We start from the raw sequence: 24,221 nt of genomic DNA on the forward strand, positions 1-24,221 counted from the left end.
AGCATCTTGCTAGGCGGGAAATACTTCGTGAGGAATCTTTCTGCTAACTCTTGACATATGGAAATTGAATTTGGTGACAATGAGTTCAACCAAGCTCGAGCTCTGTCCCTTAGTGAATATGGGAACAGCTTCAATCTTAATGCATCTTCAGGTATTCCGGCTAACTTGAAAGAACCGCTCACCTCCATAAAAAATCTTAAGTGTAGGTGAGGATCTTCAGTAGGAATTCCACTGAATTGGCCCACAGTCTGAAGCATCTGGAACATGACTAGCTTCAGCTCGAATCGTTGTGCCTCTTTTTCCGGTATCCTAGTACCCGGATTAAGATCATTAAATACTGGCATGGCTTACTGTCTTAAAGCTCTATCCTTATCATCAGCAATAATGATAGGATTTTGAGTAGGGTCTATTCTGTTTCCTTAATTCAGATTTTCGAAGTTCATCTCTTCGGTCCTTCTCTGACTTGATTGTCTTCTTCACTGTCGAAAAGTTCATTCAATCTCTCGGTCTACAGGGAGTAAATCAATAATTCGGTCAATACTCATAAACACTTGAAATAATCACAGAAAAATTAATTAAGTTAAAATTGAACAGAAAAATAAACCAAAATACAAAACTAACAAATTCACAAATAATGACTTTTTAAAACAGTCCCCGGCAACGGCGCCAAAAACTTGGAACAATGGAAATGTGCAAGTGTACACAATCGCGACAAGTAATAAAGTGACAAGTAAATGTCGAGTTATCATACCCACAGGGACTGTGAAAAGAATCATTTATGAATGCTGTTTAAAACGCTTTGGTGAAGAAAAATATTTTGTTTGAAGAGGGTGATTAAAAACTAAGATTTTAGACTAAGTAAACTGAATAAATAAATCTCAAATACACGATTTCAAAATACGATTTTAATCAAGATGACATAATTGTGTTAGATCAATTACATTACTTAACTTAGAATTATTAAACTCATGTTTATATTGTTACAAATAAATTCACGGCAACTCGGTAATTTGCTAACTTATGAACATACTCACCTATAAAAATCTATTTATCTCTTGACTATATCCCTATGTCAATTCAACCGATTAAACAAATCTTTAATAGGAAAATATGTTATTGCACATACATACTTATTAAATCGAAATAATCTCTTGTACATATCCCTTTGTCAATTCAAACGATTAATTAAATCTAATAAGCACATCAAAGACTACATGAGGTAACAAAGTATCCCTACATTGAAATAGTTTAATCATAATAATCTTGCAAGTTATGCAAGGCAAATGTATCGTCAGATACCGTTGCTAATTTAACCCTCAGCTACCTTAGATGATTAAACATGCACTGATTAAGTACTGTGTCCATTAATTACAATTTCAATCCATTTAAATAATTAATTCATTAGCTACCTCACAATTGTAATGCAAAAATAACTTAGTGATGATTTTAATTAATCAAGCATCTTACCGAGGCCTATAACAACATAAACACAATTTTAACAATTTTACCAAGCAAAATGCAATCAACCTAACATGAATTAAATTCAAGCTGAATTGATTATTCCAACAATTTTAACTTAATTGCTGCTCAAAATGGCTAATGAATGCCCCTTTTCCAAGAGGAGAAATCGGCAAGAGAGCAAGGGAATTTAGAATGGAAAAGAATAAAGAAAGAGGAGAGAAGAGAGAAAAGATGTGAATGCTTGAGATGTGTTTTCAAATGACCAGCCTAAAGGGGTTTTTATAGCTGAAGAGGGCTACTAAAAATAGCTAAAATTATCAACCAAAGAGCCCTCCCTTGGCCGGCCACACATGTGGCAAGGTTGATAGTTTCAACTTTGCTAATTTAGGCTTGGGTTAAATCTATAAAGCCACCAATTGTGGAGGGTTTGTTTGCAACCTGAACAAGTCTTCAAGGGCCACTTTGCAAGCTAAATAATCAGCCAATAAGCTGATTTGGGTCAGCCTATGGATGGTTTTGGACTGTCCACTTCTTGGTCGGTTCGGCTCAACTAGACCACTTTTTCATAATTAATTAATAATAATTTATTTAATCCAAATTAAATTGGATATAAATTAAAATTAATTATATCATGAATTAATACACATAATTGGACCGAATTAGGCTGAAAATTAGTTCGCCTTGATACTTCAAATTGCTTCTCGATTTTGAACTTCTAGCAGTGTTTGCCGAGCCAATTTTCGCCCTTTGTGCAAATCCGTCGAAAATAATCAAAATTAATCAAAATTTATTATAAAATTAATTAAAATTCATTATGTTAATAATTTAAGTACAAAATAATTATTTTATAATATTTATGTATTTTTCGACAATAATTTTACCGAAACTGTATGAATTTAAGTTAAAAAGGGCATGAAAAAGTGTGTATATTTTTTTGTTTCCACTAATTCACTTAGCATACTTGAAGTATTCAATCATCATCATTTGAGAGCAAAAGATTTATACAATTTCTTCATATATATGTTCCAAAATGGTCTACCTAATTAAGCATACAAGTTCAACTATTTTTACTAAAAACAAGTATAGTAAATTACTTCCCATATTTACATCCATACAAAATATTCAAGTACTATAGACCATTTCCTAATACATGCCACTTAAACCAACATTAAGAACCAAAAATCACTACCGAGATGTTGCTAATACTGTGCTAGCTTTCGAGTCGATCTAATCAAAGCAACGATTCCAAAAGTCCTACAAGAATAAATCAAACTAATAAGCATCAACAAGCTTAGTAAGTCTGATATAAATTTCCTTTAATAATTCACCAAAAACTATTCAATTAAATGCAACTTCCAATACACTGACACACAACCTGCTAGTCACAAAGCCCGAATAATCACAAGCACAAAGCCTGCTAGGCACTTAGCCCGAATAATCACTGGCACAAAGCCTGCTAGGCGAATAATCACCAGCACAAAGCCTGCTAGGCAATTAGCCCGAATAATCACCGTATTTCTATTTTGATAAGCATAACTCACTAAAATCCATAATTCAACCAATAATGAATAGTATGGAATATCCAATACAATTTATAGTAACCATCTAACGAACTTACCTGGACTGAATCGCAAAACTTACAGAAGTTTAGGGACTACTCTGCTAATTTTCTTTTTTCCTGAATATCTACGGATTCTTGATCTATAATGTAAAATCCCTTAATTACTAGCATATATTCCATTTCAAATCTATTTTACAATTAATACCCTTTTATTATTCAAAATTACACAATTACCCCAAACTTTTACAATTTTTTGCTATTTAGTACTTTAACTCGAAATTTATCAAATTAACTAATTTTCTCAAATCAAGAATTTATCCAAATATTCTAAGCCTTCAAACAGCCCCTAATAAAGATCGAATTCACTATAAAACCCTAATATTTTGACATGTTTACAATTTAATCCTAAAATTAAGATTTAACAAAAATCTCTTTATAAATTCATCAAATAGCATAATAAAGGCTCCAAAAATCTAATATTCATCAAAAACACTTAATATTCATCAATGGAAATTTCCAAAAATTTTTAACAAAATTGAAAATGAAGGTAAGGGCTAATTGAGCCTAGCTATAACAATCTCAAAACATAAAAATTTTAAGAAACGAGTAAAAATTAAAATCACATGAAACAAAAATGAAGAAACCGACTTAGAGCTCCTCCTATGGTGGTTTCGGCCAAATTTTGAAGAAAAATGCCTAGGAAGCTTTAAAATTTCAATTTGTTTTGTTTTAATTTCAAGTAATTTACAATTTTACCATTATAATTGCTTTATTTTATTATTTTATTACTTTATTGTAAGTCCTTCCTTCAATATTAATTAAACCATTTCATCACCTATTTGCTTTAATTTACAAGTTTTGCACCTTTTTATAATTTAGCCTTTTTTTTTATTAATTACCTAACCGTTAATATTTTTAAACTAAATTTTAAAACGACTCTAATAACTATAAATATTCTAAAAATAATATTTACGAGTCAACACGACTGAAATTTGTGGTCTAGAATTACTGTTCTGTCTCTACTGAAAATCAGGCTGTTACAACAACTCCTTCACATAACCTTACTTAGCACAATTGAAACAAATATTGGGTAGTGATTCATATTCCACCCTTTGCAATTTTCCTTCAATCCATATCTTCGACATTAGAGGTTGTCGCCAATCTATGTATATCATCATCCACGCAAACACCCCCCCCCCCCCCCTCTTTCCGGGGATCCACTGTTAGTATTAGAATCAATTTGACCACCTTACCCATTATTTCATTGATAGCCATAAGGCTACTCCTTTTGTACATTGCACTCGAAAGACTTGGTAGTTGGATCCATGTCATCATTGTGTAGGAGATTCCATACTAGTACTAATTGCAGAAGATTATAGTTGGACAATACGATGCTACTCAAAGACACGTTAAGGACCTTCAGACAAAATTCATGTAATCTTCCTGAAATTTTGCCAAACAATAGTCATTTTCTAAATTAATTAACTAAAAAATCCGGCTTCGCTTCCAATTTGCGAAGGTTTATTCAAAAGCGCATTAAAGCCAATTTTCTTACACAAGAATCAAAGTTTTTTAAAATCAAACTAATGGTTGACTTGATTAGACCACCAATTTTTAATTCAATCAATTCGACCGGTTCAATTGTCTGATCTAATTTTTATTAAATAAATTATTAAGAACTCATAAAAACTTAAAATATATAAATTAAAAAATAGAAAAAAAGTTCGGTTCAAGCACCAATTCTAAATGATTCACTCCAAAATCGATTCAACCCTTTATCCAGACCGATTCTCAATCCAACCAATCTAATTGACAGGTCTGATTTCAACAATCATGCCAATAACTTTAAGAATCATCCGGCCATACTTCTCTCCCTGAGACTACGGACTCTCTTCGAAAATTTAATAGGAGGAACTCCATATCAAAGCCTATAATCTTACCTCCCTCATGCAGTAGTACAATATCATCTTCAATCCCTGTCATTATTTCCCTTCCAAGCCTTAAATAATTTATCCTTTAATTACTGTCATGGCTATGAAGAGTACGGGGAAAGGACCAAGGCAGTTGGTAATTGGGAACCCTAATTTACAGAGTGAATTGGGGAAAATGGAGGTCAATGGGATGGGATATGCGGCAGGGAAGCCGAGACATTGAGCGAAACGGAAGCTGGACCAATGTCTTGTAATATTAAAATATTCCTGGGTTTGCTTGTTTTGAGCTATGGAAGAAAATTAAGGCGGGAGTTTTTTAAAATGGCTAAAATGTTGAATAAGCTTCCATATTTTTCATTTTTATTATATACCGTAAACTATTTTTGTTTCATAACTTGCATTACATAAGTGTATCCAACATAAATATGTCAACTTAAGCCGGCGCCAAAACTGTCCTTCCCTTTTATAAAGCCTAAGTTGTAAGGAACTCCAACAAAATCAAAGAAAATTGCCTCTTTTGTTTCTTTAAAACTAACAAAATATTAGCGACACAAATCACATTGGTATTGTAATCTGTTTGTTTAGTTCCGTAGGACAAAATAAATGAACAAGTTCAATTAAATCTCACAAAACCTAGTAATAATGTAATTACAAATGACTCATCCTCTTCCATTATTCCCACCAAAATCTGATTTCAAGCTTGAACATGCTGCCTACATCTGCACGTTATTTTCATCCACTGGTTTGAATTAAGAAATGCAGATGCTTTAGATCCACTGACCATGGAAATATCCAGGGAGTGATTAAAGCTGTGCATTACCTGGAACTTTACTTCAAGATGATACAGCCTCGATGGCACTGCCTAGTGGCCAAGCAGCTTCAACAAAGGAATTGCGAAATTTCACTTTCTTTACCAATGTAATATCTTGGTAGGGATCAAGGCCTGTCCATGAAAAGATTCCACTCTTTATAGGATCTGCATTCTGCAACTATGAAATTGTTAACTGAAAATGATCAAGTATAGGCTTACCGAATCCATCTACGAGCAGGGTGTACTGATAAACTAGATCCAAGCATAGATAAGCCTGGTTACCCACATCCACAGCTGGGTATGTTGCTTTAATATCTGTGTACTTGGTTCCACAAGCTCGTTTAGCAGCTTCTGCAAAAGAATGAGGCTGAACTGTTGCAACTGGATCAGCAGCTTTGATAAAACCAGCCTGTATTCATGAACATTTAGTTAGAATGGCAAATCAGTTTATTCCATAGTTTGTTTCAGGCAATATGATTCTTAATGAGCAATACCTCAGCAGCCCTGTCAAAGAAGAACGAAGCAATAAACAAATTCTTCTGTCCATCTCCGCCTCCCCCATTCCATATACCACCAAATGTGCACTTCATATGCATGCATGTGTCATTTATTTTAAGAGCCTTGTGAGTCACCCTCCTGCATTCTTCCATGCTTGCACCCGATGAAGGAGCTGATGCTTTATACTGATTTCCTCCATATGCATAAGTACCTTGTAAATATTTTTGCCGAACATGTTTAGTACTTCAAATGTCACAAATCGGTCAACCATAGAACAAAAAATGCTATAACTCCAAACAACTCAAAACTACTACATCATTCAAAGCATTTCAAAATTCAGGAATAGAGAGATAATTTAATGTTCCAAGTAGGAAGCTGGCAGCCAAGATTACATTTCCAGTGATCAAAGCATTAAAAAATTTTAGCTACTGAATAGTTTTACGTCACTGTTAAACAAATCAAGACATACCATCAAAACCCTCCAAGATGCAAGGGTTGCCAGAATCATCAGATGCCTTCAAAATTTCTGCTCGAGCTGCCAATAGGCCATAGCACAAATAACTGTATGCAAAAAATCCAAAAGAATATTTAACAAAAGCTTATAATTAAAATATAATGGTTTCATTATTCTACAGAGCTATACAAATGACTGAAAAAAACATGTCTGATAAAATTGATTGCTGTTGGAATCACAACCATAAAATCTCCTTTTTCTCCATTTCAAATCATTAATAGAATCATAAAACCAACTTATCAAAATGAAAGAGAGAAACCTGTGAACATAGAGGTAATATTTTGATCCCTTCAGATACATTTCATTTACATAATTGTCCTGTCCTGCTGGTACACTTGGAGCATTTGAAGCAGCTTCCTTGGAGATGGCATAAGCCATTTGCACAGATCCGCCACCAAGATCAATTATGCCAACTGTGTCTTTGTATGTCCCTCCCAACTTCCCCAATAGGTAATTTACTGTAACCTGAAATAGAAGGTGGCAGTTAAGAAACTCAGAATGAGGTCACAGTTTCAACCAGTAGGAAAGTTTGCAGTGGATCCAGATCTTTGACTGGTTGTTCCTCCCTATAGATAAAGAAGAGTCTAGCTTCATTACAAAATGTAAATATTTGCTCATACGGAAAAAACCACAAACTATAGCCATGTATGTGTCCATTTATATATCTATATCACCCAACCTTTAGAGCATTCTTGTTTGTTACCACAGAGAAGACCTCAAGGATCTCCCCTTCGAATTGACTATCATCATATAATCATCTTGAGTAAGACTGATAAATGCTGACCAGCTATAGCATGTAAAAGCGTCCTCTAGGAAAATATTTATAGGAATAAAGTGAAATTTGATGACAATCTACCACAACAAAAGGGAGCCTGATCAAGCATGCAACAAAATGCATTGTACAGCACACTTGACATATTTTCCCTACAATCAATCTTGTTAAGGAAAATTACTTTAAGCTCAAAATAAAAGCAAAGTATAAAAGTAAAGAAATTCAGCAAAACATACCCACTCATAAGAACCTTCTTGGGTGCCATCCAGAATCTTAACACCGTTTGCCTCAGATTTGAGGGTACTTCTATCTTTCAGAAGTTCTCTAACCTATATAAGTATTTAAAAAGTCATTCGCATGAGGAAATGGACAAATAACGTGAACATAGACCAAATGCTTCCAAATATAGAATTACCGCTTGCAAAATTCTGTCAGCTGCATCTCCTTCTAGTGCCCTCAGACCTGCAGTTGCCTACGCAACATTTAAAGTACCAGTCTTCAGCAATTCAAAGGACTTAGAATTCAAAAATACGCATGACTGAAGGATCTAAGTATACCAACCCCAACTCTAACAGGAGTTTTTGATCGCAAATCTAGTGGCACAACACTTTCTGCCTTGTCTAGAAGAGAAAGTAAAGACTTCGCTGCAGCCTGTGGATCTTTTGCATAGGAGCTCAAACCCGGTTTAAGCTGCAACAAAACAAACCACATAAAATCAATTAATGCATGGAATACAATCGCAGAGATTCAAGAAAAAGCTTCGTCTAGAACATACAAATAAATGGAAATTTTAAAAATACCAACTAACTGATGCTAGAAAATTCTCCTTTAGTCCCAATAGTAAAATCCTCTTTTAAAGCATGCAAATTCAGATTTTACATTAAAATATGCCCGTAAAGTACATTTTCTTCTTAAAAAAGCTAAAAAGAACACATGCAACAAAAAGTATTATTTTAAAGGTGCATTTTCACTAAAACTCCAGATTTAACAATATATTTATATCCTGGAAGTCAATCCCTAGGAATCTAATTCATTTCTAAATGACAACAAAAATTGTGGTAAAAAATAACAGTATATATTAAATAAAATCCACTAACATAATTAAAGCACTTGAATTATCATTTCAAAGCTTTATTTTACTCTCAAAATTCCAAATTTTAATCTTTCGCTTCTAAATTTAAACATATAATTAGAACATAGAAAATCAAATCCTACTTAAAAGATTCGAACAAATTCAACATTAAATATATAAATAATGTCACCAAAACGATTAAAGAGAAAAACAAATGATAATAAAATTCCCCCTTACGTTAATCCACATTCTAAATGAATAAGTAATTTGCGTTTCTTAAAAACTAAAAGGAATAATTAAAAACGTAAAATCTGGCCAGAATATATATTTTGAAAAAGATTGGCAGTTCAAAAGGCTCTAATTCCTAGCAAATCTATCAACAAAATACTACAATTACATTAGCACTCAAATTATCGTTTTGTAAACCTGCATTACAGGCCAATATATTTTTCAGCTTTAAAAAATATTGTAGAATTATAGGAAAATAATTTACCTGTTCAAAAAGCTCTAATTCAGAGCCAATTGGAACAAGATCCAAATTCTGATCAAAACAATAAACATGAACTCGACTCCCGGAACTCCCCGCATCAAAAATCACCGCATAATTCCTATTCCCTCTCGAATTCGCCCCCACTTTCCTGCTATTGATCTCGATCTCCTCCATCACGGCCGTATCCGTAGAAGATTTCCCCGGCATGACAAACAAAACAAAGGTTACGAGCAAGATAGGGATGGCGATCACCAGCAAAACGCCTCGATATCTATGGATCTTGTCGGAGATGGAGTCGTGTCTCGCCAATGAACGCTTCATCTTTTCAGGGTGATCCGTGGTCCCGTTTCCGGTGGGGGATATTGCGCCTCCGTTTGCAAAGGACTCGAATAACTCGGCCGAGGATGGTGTTCTGTACCGGATCTTTCCGTTCCCGGAAGAAGTCGGTAATGACTCCAGATCTTCCAGTTTTCTGGATTGGGGGTATTTTCAAATTTATAATGAAATGAAAAAAAAAAAAGAATTAGCCGATCAAATAAGTTATTGATATTGAAAGGATTGGAAGAGGAAAAGAAATGTGGATCACATGGGAAAAAAAAAAGAAAAAAAAAGGGGGGCGGGAATGGGAATGAGAAAGAAAAGAAAAGAAAGGAGCTAATGTAGTGATAGTGACTTTGGGAGGAAGGGAGGGGAAGGAAAGGGAAGGCGAGAGATTAGGGAGGGAGGGAGGGAGGGAGAAATTAAACGTAAAGAGGAGGATTCATTATTTGCTAAGCTAGATCCAGGCCCAGCCGTATATCAATCACCGCATGTGTTAAAAATAAATACATCTATTTTTGTTCTATATGAAATAAAAAGAATTTAGAAGTTGAATTTAGACAATATTGGAAATTTTCAAAATAAAAAAAAAAAGAGAGACATATTTCAGTGTTTTAACACTATTGCTTGTTTTATATTTCAAATTTATGTTTTAATAGAATGTATTATTTTTATATTTACGATATTTATACCATAGAAACTGAATTTCCATAAAATGAAATTTTAAAATGGTAATGAAAACTGAAATGTCTCTTTTTTGGTTAAATATTTTTGTCGGTAAAGAATTTATTTTTCTGTAATTAGTAGTATAATATTATCAGGTGACGCCAAAGGAAATGCTTGTTTTGGTTTACATAAACACGTGTATTTATTTTTGATATTTCATTTTATACTGAATTAATTAATTAATCAATCAAAATTAATAATACAATATAATATATATCTCCACTTTAAATACAGATCCAATATATTATACATTATAAAAACTCAATACATAAAAATTAATTAATTTATAAATATTCTTGAGCTTAAATTTTTATCATAATAAGTTCAAATTTTATGATTGTTTCTCTTAGTAATATTATCTTTAATATTTGAACTTACATTCTTTTCTTGAGAATACAATATATCGAACCACTTATTGAATATTTTTATATTTTTGATAATTTTAAGCCATATATGCGTTAACGAGTTTAAGCTCTTATAGTAATTTTTCTTCTTACTTGTATGTAAGAAACCTATACAAATTTAACCAGATTTATTTGATTGCATAATAAATTTTAAAAATAATTTTGAAATTAATCATTTAAACATCTTTAATCATAATTAAATATTAATCGTGCGTAAAAAATCAAATATCAGGAAATAAGAAGCCACAAAACATTAACTCTGAAATTCGTATATAAGATAACCAAACTTCTTGATGCCTGCAATATTTTATGAATAGAATCAAACAATTTACATGAGAAACGCTAGGCAGTGGCTGGAAAACACAATTATACTTTAATTCTCAAAAATGATAAAAATTTATTTTAATCTTTTAAAATTATAAAGATATAGACTATTAAAATGATAAAATTATATTTTATTATAAAAAATATATAAAATTTAATTTCAACCCAACAAAATTTCTCACTCTACCACTGATGTCAGGGTTATATTAATTCCAAAAAACAATGCATGCAATACTTGGATAAGTTGTGTATGATGCATGAGCATGCATTCAATCCGCTACGTTTAACATATGGATCCAACCAAACATAAGAAAGCAGAAAAAGATAGTACACGAGAAGAATGTTTTCTCCATATAATCCATAGAAATGTTGGAGATAAATGGATGCCATCGGAATTGAACAATTGGAAAAAGAACAAAAATACATAAAATGTTCTTTGCATAAACATTGGGCTTATCTATTGTCGTTATGGCAGCCATGCAAACTTTGTTATGCCACCTTACGCTCTCTTTGGTTTCCTTGTTTTCTTTGCTTTCTTCACTGGCGGCAGTGGGGGGAAGAAAAGTCGGAACACCCATGCTGCTAATATAGCTCCGATGAATGGACAGATCCAGTAAACATAAAACTGATCCCATGTGTTGTGCCAATTGTTTACATATGCCCAACCAAAGGCCTGCAACATGATTCACCATTACTAAGCTTTAAATGATGTCTTCACCAGTAAGAAATCATTACTTTTTCGATAAGAAAAGTAGGACGTAATCAGTTATGAACTATAAAATCTATAAAATCATTGAAAAGTAGGAAAATGCATACTTAAGTTATGACTTTTCATTTTCCTTGAAATATTCAAGCCCAAATAGTATCCGAATATGAGTATGGGAGATATGACCCTCTAAAACTGAAGAAAATCAAACATAACGTTTGGATACTCACACCCAAGTCCTAGTAACATGATAGTATACATAAATTACATTAGAGAATAACTTTATTGTATAGAAAGTGCAATTAGTACTCAAGTCAAAGATGCAATAACAAAAGGGTAAAATAAAGTCTGAAGTCAGCAAAAAGGATTAAGATTTAAGGCAAATAAAAAAGAAAGCCACAAAAAGAGTCTAATCTATTTGCTTTATACATAAATCTACCAGCACATGCAATTGAATAGAAAGACCGGTACACATTAACTGTCATGCTTGAAAGAGTATATGGAGAATGGCAATTGCTTATACACAAATCAAATAACAACATTAGTAGGACTTCAAATCACTATGACTGAGAAAATAGCAGACACTTGATTCTAAATACAGCAAGATTAAAACACCTTATTCTAATCAACATCAAATAATATACGGATTTCACTTGTGCAGTCTGTACCGAACCTTGCCACTTGTATTTTATTTTAATAGGAATTTGGGTCACACAACTTCTAACAATGACTCTAATCCTACATTAATTATCACGGAGATTGTCTATGGTGCAATAAAAACTAAAGGAGACTAGCTTTCCAAGAATGAATCACAAACACCAAGTTCAGTAGAAGGAACCTCATACATAGATTAGTTTATTATTTTATTACAAGTATTAGGAGATTTTATTTATGAATATTTTCTATGTTTAGGAGATTTTCTTTTCAATTAAAAATAAGAGATATTAAGAGTTATTCTTTATTTAGAGTCTTTGTTTTAGCTTCCTTAGCTTATAAGTTTTTACTTGAATAAGAAAACCTATGTAACCTCTATTTAAGAGGCCAATTGATATCAATAAAATTAGGTTAGATTAAACAAATTTTACGAGATTTAAGATTCTCTCTAACAAGTCTTAAGGTTTGGAATTCCCTTCGACAAGTTCCACTTGTTCATCATAAGTCATTTGGGAGGAAGAGGAAAAAACCCTAAAATGATAAATGATTTGCTTGTGAATCTTCTGGTGACAAGACCCATTAGTAGGGACCATAACAATTTGGTATCAGAGCTAGAAACAATATGTGATTCCATTACCAAAGAGGAGTTTGAGTCGTTTAAAGCAAGAATAGAATCGAAGATTGATCAGCTCATGCTGCAGATGAGAGATTTGATGACTTCCAATAAAAACTTTGATAAGGGAAACGGGTTGACAGCAGTAATAGCAGTGTTGACAAACCTGAGAGTCAACTAGAGAAGCTGGAAAACTGATCAGAGACAACGACAAGATTTTTTGTGGTTCAACGATGCACAAAGTTGGATTTCCCAACTTCTAATGGGAAGAGAACCCTCTAATTTGGTTGCACTAATGTGGAAAATTCTTTGCAAATCAAAAGATAGTCAAAATAGACAAAGTGAGTCTAGCCGCTTTTCACTTGATAGGAAAGGCTTGAGATGTTATCAAATAGAGTAGGAAAAGCCTAACCATTTGTGGAAGGCATTCGAAGGATACTAAACTCTATGGTTTGGACCATAGATGCGCAAGAACCCTTTGGGGGAATTAGCAAAATTGAGCCAAAGAGGATTGGTGGAAGACCATTTTTGCCAATTTCAAGAACTGTTAACCCGTGTAGATTCCATAAGACTGGATCAACAAATTAATTTGTTTATTATCTGAATAGATGTGGAGATGCAAAAACCTAAAAACTTGGTTCAGGCTATGAATCTAGCGCGAACTTTTGGGACAAAAGATCAACCAACTCAAGTTGCTGACCAGCGTATTGGGAATCAACAAGAGACTCTAGTGCTAACAAGAAAGATCCTCCTTTTATTAAAAAGTTTGACTCATGTAGAGATAACAAAATGAAGAGACAAGAGTCTTTGTTACAATTGTGATGAACCATAGCCCTTCAAACACCAATGATGTTAAGCAAAATCAAGAGGGACGTACAGAAACTAAAATATGTTTACATGCAATACTGGGCAAAAAAATGTACGAGCTATTCAATCTCGAGCTTGCAGACAAGCTCTTTTTCAGGAGGGGAGTAATGTTAGACGTTAATTAATTATTAGATTAGTTTATTATTTTATTAGAAGTATTAAGAGATTTTATTTATGAGTATTTTATGTCTTTAGGAGATTTTTTTTAATTAAAAGTATTTTAGATAGATATTAGGAGTCCTTTATTTAAAGTCTTTATTTTAGTTTCCTTAAGTTTTTTATTCAGATAAGTAAACCTATGCAACCTCTATTTAAGAGGTCAATTGGTAGCAGTAAAATTGAGTCAAATTAAACAAATTTTACGAGACTTAAGATTCTCTCTAACAATTCTTAAGGTTTGGAATTCCCTTCGACGAGTTCCACCTGTTCATCATAGGTCATTCGCGAGGAAGAGGTAAAAAATCAAGGAAAAAACCCTGATAAGACAGACAGTTTGTCTGTGAATCGTCGGTGACAAGATCCATTAGTTGAGACCGTAACAGATATCTAAATGTACTTATTCAACCTAACTAGTTTAATATGGCTTAGGTCATCATCATTGTACCACCCATATCTTAGATGCCCTAAGACTGCAGATCTCTATCCTCTAGTCAATTATTAGTTTATTACCTACTTAATATGAAAGTAAAAAACAAATGAAGTGCTTTTCAAGTACCAACAATTTTTAAAATTGGGCACAATGCATGACAGTCCAATATAAGCAAATATTACAAAACATCACAACAAGTGAGAGAGGCAGAGTCAATTATATTCCAAGGAATCCAAACCAGCGTAGTAACAAGAAAGCCAGACATATGCCTAGTTGGGAAGTCAAACAACTATAGATGCTTGAAAAAGGAATAAGCTCAAGTAGCAATTTAAAGTAACAAAGGAAACAATATCACAACACGCTACGTAGGTTAGATACAACGAAAAGCAGAACAATATATGGAAAAGGAAATGCAACTTACATTGGCTGGATTCATGGAAGGTCCAGTGTAAGCAGTACCAGACATAACTATTGCTACAGTCGCAATGGCAAGCAACCATGTCTTGAAAATTTCACTCTTTGGACCTTTAAGAATGATAAAAAGAACGGCTAAAGTAATTACAAAAGTCAAAACCCCCTCAGCAATGGCTCCTGTGTGTGTATCTACTTTCAAAGATGGTACTACTATCATGTGCTTGTACTGTTCTGGCATCACCTCTGTGATTGCCAGGGCACCACCCACAGCACCAGCGGCCTGTCAGTTGGATATTTTATTGTCAATAATGTATCTCAAAATTTAGCTAATTGTTTAATATTGTTATTCAACAGTATAGGAAGTACTCTTAGTTCATTTTTAAAAAGGAAATAAACATGGCAAGATCTCAGATTTACAGCTTAATTGAGCTATAAAGTGAAAAATAATGCCAAAACCATGTGATAAAAAAGCACATACATAAAAAATACTGACAGACAACAAAGTTACAAAAAATGAAGAATATTTGAAGGGAAAAAAAAGTAACTAAAGCTTTAAAAAAAAACAGAGTAAAAATAGACTACTTTCACGCCTTGAGCTAGCAAGCAATGCATATTGTTATTGAACTGAAGGATGATTTTACAAATTATAACAATTAAGATTCTATCACTTGAATAAGTAAAGTACTGTCGTGTTAGGCAAGGCAAACTTTTTTGCTTTTCAAAAGCATATGCAGAATTAAGAAATTCAAAGGAATTTAATTTTGAAACGCATGAAGAAAATACTACAGAATGAACCTATCGAAAAGTTAAAATATTATCAGTAAAACCACAAAAATATCATATAATTTGATCTAAAAAGATAATAAAAAAGCAGATCCAGATCAAACCAAATAGAGTTCAATTTAAAAAAAAAACATACAGAAAAACATGAAAAGATGACCAAAAAAGCAGAACCTAGATCAAATCAAATAGAATTCCATATAAAAAAACTCAAAAAATAGATTACAAATACATAATTACCTGAGCTGGGAACCGGAGGCCCATGGAGATAAGGCTATCTTCACCGACCCCGGCAGCATAGAAGGCAGCAGTTCCAGTAGGATTAAAGCTAGCCCCACCAAGAAATCCACCAATAATATTAAAGATGAAAACGAAAACGAAAATAATGAAGGTGATGATAACAATAGGAGCCCAAGAAATGGTTTGGACACCAATGGCGGTGGCTATCCAAGAGGTTAATAAACCAAACATTGATGAACAGAAAACCCACATGAAAGTAATCAACATATCACCAAATGCAATCTTTATTGGACCCATGGTTTAAGGTTTTATTATGTTTGCTTTGATGGATCCTTTTTTCTAGTAACAAGCAAATGGAAGAAGGGAATTTCAGAAGAGAACTTTGGTTTGTTGAATGTGTGGAGAGGGAGAAGAAAAGTAGAGCCGAGATTGGTATTAGTGTGGGATTTTTTTTTTTTCTTTGCCAAATCACAGACAGAAGATGTTTCCAAATATACGCAGCTTTGATTTATTTACTTGCTCTGCTCTGTCTTTTTTACTTCTTGCCCTTTAAAAATGAAGGAAAAAAAAGTCAGCTTTTAGTATTTGTCTTAATCCTATTTAAATATTCATTTTTCTAGAGCCTTTTAAATTTTTTATTTGAGATAAATTATTAAAATAGTTAATTTTTTTAACACAAGTTATATTTTAGTTATTTATATTTAAAATATTACGTTTTAATTATTTGCATTAATACGTTATAACATTTTAGTCACTGAGCCGTTAAATATCGTTAACGGTATAACAGTAAATTCATGTGACACATTAAATTATCATTTCAAATAAAAAACTTAGGTTAATTATACAATTGGTTCCTATATTTTTTTATTTTGAGCAATTTAATTTTTTTCTTTTATGTTCTTTTAACTTTTTTTTCATTCTTTTCTGCTTCTCCCTCTGTTTTCCTCCATTCTCTATCTATTTTAAAGTAGTTTTTCTATATTGTCCATTTGTTAAAACTTTTTTATGTTTATGAAAAAAGAAAAGGTGAAAGCTGAAATCAAAATAAAACTTATTTCGCATATTCTCACCTCACAGTTACAACTCATCATCATCTATCATCGCTTTAATGAACCAATTTGGATTTCTCAATGACCTAGTCCACAAGTTCGTCTCACTTGAAGACCTCGCCAGTCGTGACTTATGGCTACCCACTATCGACAAAGTTTCCCAAACACGTTCCCTTAACCTCCTAATCAACCCCCACGACTACATTATTTATCTTACCTACAACATGCTCACCCTCTCAAAACTACATTATTTCATTAATTTTTCAAACGAGCTTTACACTCTCAATGACTAAAACGACCACCATGCGAAACTTACCTTCAACTTTACCCAAACCAGTTTGGTTCCATGCTCCCTTTCTCTCTTCGGTTCATCCAGGATCGATGTAACACCCCGAATTTTGGGCCTAGAAGTTCTGGGTTTTGAGTGTAGTGACAGTGAGAAGGTCGTACACATGAGTTAAGTTGTGCATTTTAATGTAAGAATAGGCTTACTGGTCTAGTGGTTGAGTGAGTGTTAATGAACTTTGGGGTTCTAAGTTCAAGTTTTGCGTGCGCTCTCTGGATGAATTTTTTCTTTTTAAGTTTTTTTCTACTACTTGTTTTTATTTCATTTTATTTGATTGTAAATTATTTTTTTATCTTTATTTTTATTTTTGGTCTTTTTTTGGACGTTCTTCTTTCTTTTCTTTTGGGGGGTTTTCTTTGACTTTTCTTTTAGGATTGTTGTGATTGCTTGGGAAACGTTTCATCTGCGGCCACTAGAATTACGTTCTTCCGTCATCATTGCCAATCGCATAACAGGTGTGGGATTAGAAACCTTGTCTTCTCATTATCGTTTTTACAAATTTTTTGTTTAGAATATTTTGTTTATGTGTTAACCCGAAGATTTTGGGTTATAGACATTGGAAGTGAGGAGAAACAGCCACTTTCTGATATATTTTGATAGGGCAAAGATTAGGGATGGTTCCAATGGCTTAGATGGTGGTTTTAGGCTGTTTTGGAGGTGGTTTCGTGACCTTCCCGATGACCACACGGGCGTGTACCGAGGCACACAGCCGTGTAGATTTGGGAACTAGAGTTTCAGGCCAAATTGGGTGTCACACGGTCGTGTGGCCGATTTGGGAATTTTCTCAGAATTCACACGGCCGTGTCTAGTGGGCACACGGGCGTATGAGACCCTCACACGGCCATGTCTAGGCATCCGAGCTTGTTGAGTTGAGTCCGAGTTCACTTATGGGCGAGTTACATGGTAGCTTGGCTACATATGTGGCACTTATGTGCAAACTTTCCATGTATCCGAATTATATTCCGATGTGTTCAACGGGTAAAGTTCTACTGAAATGGAGGAATACTCAAGATGCAAGGGACGTATTGGTAAGTGTTGTGAAATGGATACTTTGAACAGGTATGTACTTAACCCTCGGGTTGAAAAATCGATATAACAACAATATGGTAAGATGATAAATGAAAATGTGATATGAATGTCTTGGTGATGATTATGCAAATGATGTTTTATGTTTGCTTATATGGTTATGTTACTTGCTATTTGCATGTGAACTTATTAAGCATTTATGCTTACTCCCTCATTTTCATTCCTTGTAGTTTTGACAAGCCAGCTCGGAAATCGGGAACGGTCGGAGGCTCGCTCACACTATCCGTATACCATCTTGGCATAATGGCTTGTATATTTTGAGTATGGCATGTATAGCATTATAATCATTTTGTATATATGGTCTTATGATATGGTTATTGAGTGGTATGGAAATGCTTGGTAATGATTAGCCATTGGAATGGCTAATCATGATCATATTTGGTGTTATGTATGCTAAATTGCTAGCTAATCCATGGAAACCATGAAATAGGTAAAATTTACCATAAAATAGATTCAGACAGCACCAGTGACGTGAGTTTGAAAAATCACTAAAAATAATAGAGATACAATTAGTTGATGAATAATATATGGAATTGAAGAATTATGAGTCTATTTTCATATGGATGGAACAAAACAGGTATATGAGTTATATTTTATGAGATGTTTAAATTTTTGTGAAACAAGGCCAGAGCGATTTCTGGATCCCCTGTTCTGACTTTGTAAATTCACCATAAATTTTAAAAAGATAATTAGAAGTCATACTTTATATGTAAAGATTCCTTATTGAGTCTAGTTTTATTAGAGACAAACGGCATAGTCATTGAAGCTCTGTAGAGGGAGATATCTGATTCGTAATACATAGAGGTCAGAGTAGTCGAACCCTGAAACAGGGGAGACTTTAACTAATAAACTGTACTAATTGGCCTAACCAAAAATTCTAGAAAAAATTAGTAGATAGATATATGAGTCTAATCTCAGGAAAAATTTACAGAATTGGATTTTGAGTTTCGGAACTCGAGATATGATTTTTAAAGCGACTGTGATGCAGTTAGCCAGCTTGTCTAGAAATTTTAAAATGAATTGTATGAGCTGTTTAAGTAATGAATTAAGTCTATTAATACCTCGTGTTCGACTCCGGCAATGGTCTCGGGTACGGGGTGTTATATTTAGTGGTATCAGAGTAGGTTTAGTCAGTTCTCGGACTAACCGAGCATATGTAAAAGTTTAGCTATACATGCCACTGATTTGTGATAGTGTGATGTCTTCCGACGCGTATGTGTACCGTCTTATTTAGACAGGGTACTCTCCAACCGAGCTGTGCCGACCATGTTCAATGTTATGTGAAGGTATTTGAGTAAAGTTATGATTATGATAAGTCTCGGTTCAGAAAAGTATGAATAAAAGTTTATGATACATATGTGATAATATGTGAGATGAAAGTTCATGTTGTGATAAATATTCATATTTGCTTAATGCTCATATGATGTAGTGTATGTGGCTTACTTGATAAGATGAACGGAATAAATAGAAAGTAGTAGAGGTATGAATAAATGTCATAATATTATGATACGAGTGAAAATGTCCTTGTCTTGATTTGGACGTCGAATGTTGATAAATGTTAATGATATATAATTTTATGAGATAAAGGATTATAATGAAATGAACTTATCTATGTTAAATTGTTGGACTGAATTATATGATTGTAATGATATGTACATGATGATGCACGAAATGAAAGTTGTGATTGTGATGCAAATATCTATGTTTGTTTGGCCTTATATAATGTCATGAGCATGAATTAATTTAATTAAATGAATGGATAAGTAAAGTCATCTAGAAAACATAGAATGTATGCATAAGTATATTGTCTAAATGGGACAATAGGAAAATTGGTGTAAGCCAACATGAATGAATGACATGATTTTGATGATGTTACTATGATGATGGAAGTTGTGTCATATGTGTATGTATAAGAAAGTCGAGTCAGAGGTCCTACAACCCTCCCCTTACAAAGTGGTACTTATAATGGAATTTCATGAGATTTGTATTGAATAAGTTTCGGTTGAGAACCCAAAGAGTACAGTGATAGAATAATTATAAGTATGATTAGAGATTGAAAATGAGCTGATAAGTAAAGTCGAGCCAATAAAGTATCGGATTGACGTAAAGATTATTGGAGTTATACCTTGTCCCGATTAGAAAAGGAATTCTCCTTGGTAAACCGAATTACTCGGTGCAAGGTCGAGAAAAGTGTAAATCGAAATTTATTCAGAATTGGCCTTCTTTAGTGAATGGTTTAATATGAAATTTGTGACGGCAAAACTAGTTGGGGAAATGATAATTGAAATGTGAACTATCTGAGTGTGACAGTTATGACTAGACAGATTTAGCAGTCTCTTTTGAGATGTTCTATGTGTTTACCCGTTCTCAAAAATATTTCTATGGCTATTGATCTTCTGAAGAAATTCTTGTTATATGGGAATGTCTTCTAATTTTGGTGTTGGATGAAAGCATTGGTAGTCTGACTGGTTTATAATTTATATTCCTCTATTTCATCGGGTATTCTATTTCATTTCGTCTTATAAGAATTGATGAGAGAATACGTATGATATTATGATTCTGTTTCTTCTACTTGATGCTTCATCTGATATATATGTATGGGAAGATATATTGATCTTGTTATATTTGATTTCAGTGGGATTAAATGATGTTTTCTTCTGGACTTTCTTTCTTTGAAGAATTATAGGGGTATTCTGTATTTTCTCTATGAGTTTGGTTTTCGATTCTCCGGCATAGTATCGTATCTTGGGTTTCTTTATTTTTATTCTGGATTTCTCTATCTTGGATTTCTTTATTCGGTTTCCTTGTTATCTTTGTTCCATAATTTGTCAATTATGACTCGTGTTCGAAGTGCATTCTTCAGCTCGTGATAATCATGTCAAATATGACTATACTTCTAATTTGATCTTAGTAATGTGGTGATTTTAGTATTGGGATTTTTCTAATTTACGTAAGGATTTGACATCGATAAAGGCATAGGTGATAAAAGCGAGTTTCATCGGTATGGTAAATTATTTATTTGAAAGATTTCATGTGACAATTATGTCGGATTATTTTCCCAAGTCGATAATAGAATTTCATTTTGTACGGATAAAAGAGTAAATAGTTTGAACGAGAAGTGTATATTTATTAGAAAAGAGTTGGATATTAGTTTAAGTCACTACGAATGATAAGGTTTCCATCTTGTGAAAGCTGAAAAGTTTATTACGTGTTGACGAGTTCGGATAGATGAGAATATTGGTAATCTGAAGCGTCTGAACTAGACTAGTCTACATTGAGTAAAGACTTCGACTTTCGATAATGTCTTGTTGTATGAATTGTGATGTGTTTCAAGACGGTGAGGTAATGTGATAGTTTAGAACATCCGATGTTACATAAAATTGGAGTTGTTAAAGGGGTTAAAGCCGAGCATTGGGATCTATCAAAATTATCCTTGTCAGTGTTGATATTGGGATGGAAATGAGAAGGATTATTCTTGAGGCCATATCAGAATTATCTCTATGGCGGAAAGAGGAAAATGTGATGTATCCTATTGTTAAATGTTTGGCGAGATCTATAAATCATATCTGTATTGAATGAATTCCTACTCATCAGATTCATGGAATTTCAGGTCTCTTTGATTGTTGGATTTCTTGGAATTCCGGTCTCCATTAAATCAAGTTGAGATCCGAGTTTTATGTCATGATATCATGGGAACTGAGAAGGGTTGAAAGTTTAAGAACAGTTGAGAGTTGAGACTGTAAGCTTTTAGATCATATGAGAAATTGAAGAGATGTATTGGAGGTACAGTCTAAGTGCAAGTTCTTGACACGAATATGAGATTAAAAGTGAAGACCACTTTTACGGTAAGATTTTAGGGACGAAAATCCTCGAAAGGGGAGAGCAGTAATATCTCGATTTTGGGCCTAGTCGGAATAGTGGTTTCGTGACCACAAAATCCGAGATAGAAATAATTATTTTATGATTTTTTTTAAGGTCTATGATATGATTGCATGATTGTGTGAAAATTTCGTGATGAAATTCTATGCCTAAAGTGCTTAAATTGAAAGTAGGGACTAAATCGAATAAGTTGCAAAACTTGCATTCTAGAAGTTTTTAGTATGAAATTGTTTTGGAATATTAATTAGAAGGTCTTAAATAGCAATTTGACCAATTTTAAGTTCATGGACAAAATTAGGACATGGAAGGAATTTTTGGAAAGTTTAGTAGTAAGGGTATTTTGGTCATTTAGTTATTAAAATGAATTAAAAATAAAATTAAAAGCCAATTTTTGTCCATCTTCTTCATTAGGCCAAAATTTCAAGGGTTCTCCATAGCTAGGGTTTGTTTCAAGCTTCCAAGCTCCATAGTAAGTGATTCCAAGCCCCGTTTTTAATGATTTTTACGTTTTTGGAGTCCTGGTAACTCAATTAAGCTTATGCTAGCAATAATTCAACCTAGGGTTCATATTTGGAAAAATACCCATAGGTGAAATTTGTGTATTTTGGTGTTTTATGATATAATATGAGGTTTTAAATTATGTTAGATAACTTGTGCTACTCGGTTTTAAGTAAAAACGAGCAAAAGGGCTTAATCGGTAAAAATACCTAATAGTCATAAGTACATGTTAGAGTGAGAATTTGATGTTGCCATAGAAGGGAAAAATGATCAGCATGTTATAAAACATAAGAATAAGGAATAAAGTTTAATTCCCGAGCCTAGGGGCAAAAGTGTAAATATGCAAAAGTTTAGGGGCAAAATTGTAATTTTTCCAAAATATGATTTTGGGTCAATTTGAATAACGTGAGTCCTAATTAGACTATATTTTAAATGATAGAGCAAGGAAAAGCTGAAATTCGGGCTAAAATGGGAAAATACCAAGTTGTGGACGAAATGGTAAAAGTAGCCATTTTAGCATACGAGGTAAGTTCATGTGTAAATGTAGTAACATAATTGCTGTTTTAAGGAATTTAATGTTGTTTATATGATATGATGCTTATTATTATCATGAAACGTTATGTTTTGTGGTTATTGTTGAATAATATGTAATTATGTGAATTACTTGATGAGTATGAACTATCACCGAGTATCGGTTCCGATATTCCGTGGAAGACGGCAAAGATGTGAGATCGAGGAAAAAAGCCCGTTTGAACCTTAGGAATAGATTAGGATACAAGTGACATGTCACTAGGATGGTTGAGCATCCGAACTCGTTGAGTTGAGTCCGAGTTCACTTATGGATGCAAATGTCCGAACTCGTTGAGTTGAGTCCGAGTTCGAGAGATGTAACTAGGCATCCGAGCTTGTTGAGTTGAGTCCGAGTTCACTTATGGGCGAGTTACATGGTAGCTTGGCTACATATGTGGCACTTATGTGCAAACTTTCCATGTATCCGAATTATATTCGATGTGTTCAACGGGTAAAGTTCTCTTGAAATGGAGGAATACTCAAGATGCAAGGGACGTATTGGTAAGTGTTGTGAAATGGATACTTTGAACAGGTATGTACTTAACCCTCGGGTTGAAAAATCGATATAACAACAATATGGTAAGATGATAAATGAAAATGTGATATGAATGTCTTGGTGATGATTATGCAAATGATGTTTTATGTTTGCTTATATGGTTATGTTACTTGCTATTTGCATGTGAACTTATTAAGCATTTATGCTTACTCCTCCTTTTCACTCCTTGTAGTTTTGACAAGCCAGCTCGGAATCGGGAACGGTCGGAGGCTCGCTCACACTATCCGTATACCATCTTGGCATAATGGCTTGTATATTTTGAGTATGGCATGTATAGCATTATAATCATTTTGTATATATGGTCTTATGATATGGTTATTGAGTGGTATGGAAATGCTTGGTAATGATTAGCCATTGGAATGGCTAATCATTACCATATTTGGTGTTATGTATGCTAAATTGCTAGCTAATCCATGGAAACCATGAAATAGGTAAAATTTACCATAAAATAGATTCAGACAGCACCAGTGACGTAAGTTTGAAAAATTACTA

At 33.4% G+C, this 24,221-nt stretch overlaps 2 protein-coding genes across 3 annotated transcripts; both read right to left on the minus strand.

Annotated features, from left to right (window-relative positions):
- Positions 1 to 5,451: 5,451 nt before the first annotated feature.
- Positions 5,452 to 9,893, minus strand: LOC108474077 (apyrase 2). 2 transcript variants are annotated; one of them, XM_017775975.2, is made up of 10 exons: positions 9,114 to 9,893; positions 8,110 to 8,238; positions 7,964 to 8,020; positions 7,785 to 7,877; positions 7,036 to 7,241; positions 6,732 to 6,823; positions 6,259 to 6,473; positions 5,984 to 6,173; positions 5,774 to 5,896; positions 5,452 to 5,692 (listed from the first exon to the last, which is right to left on the minus strand). In XM_017775975.2, exons 1-9 carry the CDS (start codon positions 9,429 to 9,431, stop codon positions 5,787 to 5,789), a joined length of 1,410 nt encoding a protein of 469 aa, XP_017631464.1. In that variant the 5' UTR covers positions 9,432 to 9,893; the 3' UTR covers positions 5,452 to 5,692; positions 5,774 to 5,786. The 2 variants fall into 2 exon arrangements, with proteins under 2 accessions (XP_017631464.1, XP_017631465.1); XM_017775976.2 differs by having other exon boundaries at positions 5,452 to 5,672; positions 9,114 to 9,870.
- Positions 9,894 to 11,056: 1,163 nt separating this feature from the next.
- Positions 11,057 to 16,297, minus strand: LOC108470802 (aquaporin SIP1-2-like). The gene is made up of 3 exons (XM_017772275.2): positions 15,746 to 16,297; positions 14,733 to 15,005; positions 11,057 to 11,555 (listed from the first exon to the last, which is right to left on the minus strand). Exons 1-3 carry the CDS (start codon positions 16,040 to 16,042, stop codon positions 11,382 to 11,384), a joined length of 744 nt encoding a protein of 247 aa, XP_017627764.1. The 5' UTR covers positions 16,043 to 16,297; the 3' UTR covers positions 11,057 to 11,381.
- Positions 16,298 to 24,221: the final 7,924 nt, after the last annotated feature.

Source organism: Gossypium arboreum, chromosome 11 (assembly GCF_025698485.1).
Source record: "Gossypium arboreum isolate Shixiya-1 chromosome 11, ASM2569848v2, whole genome shotgun sequence".
Lineage (NCBI taxonomy): Eukaryota > Viridiplantae > Streptophyta > Magnoliopsida > Malvales > Malvaceae > Gossypium > Gossypium arboreum.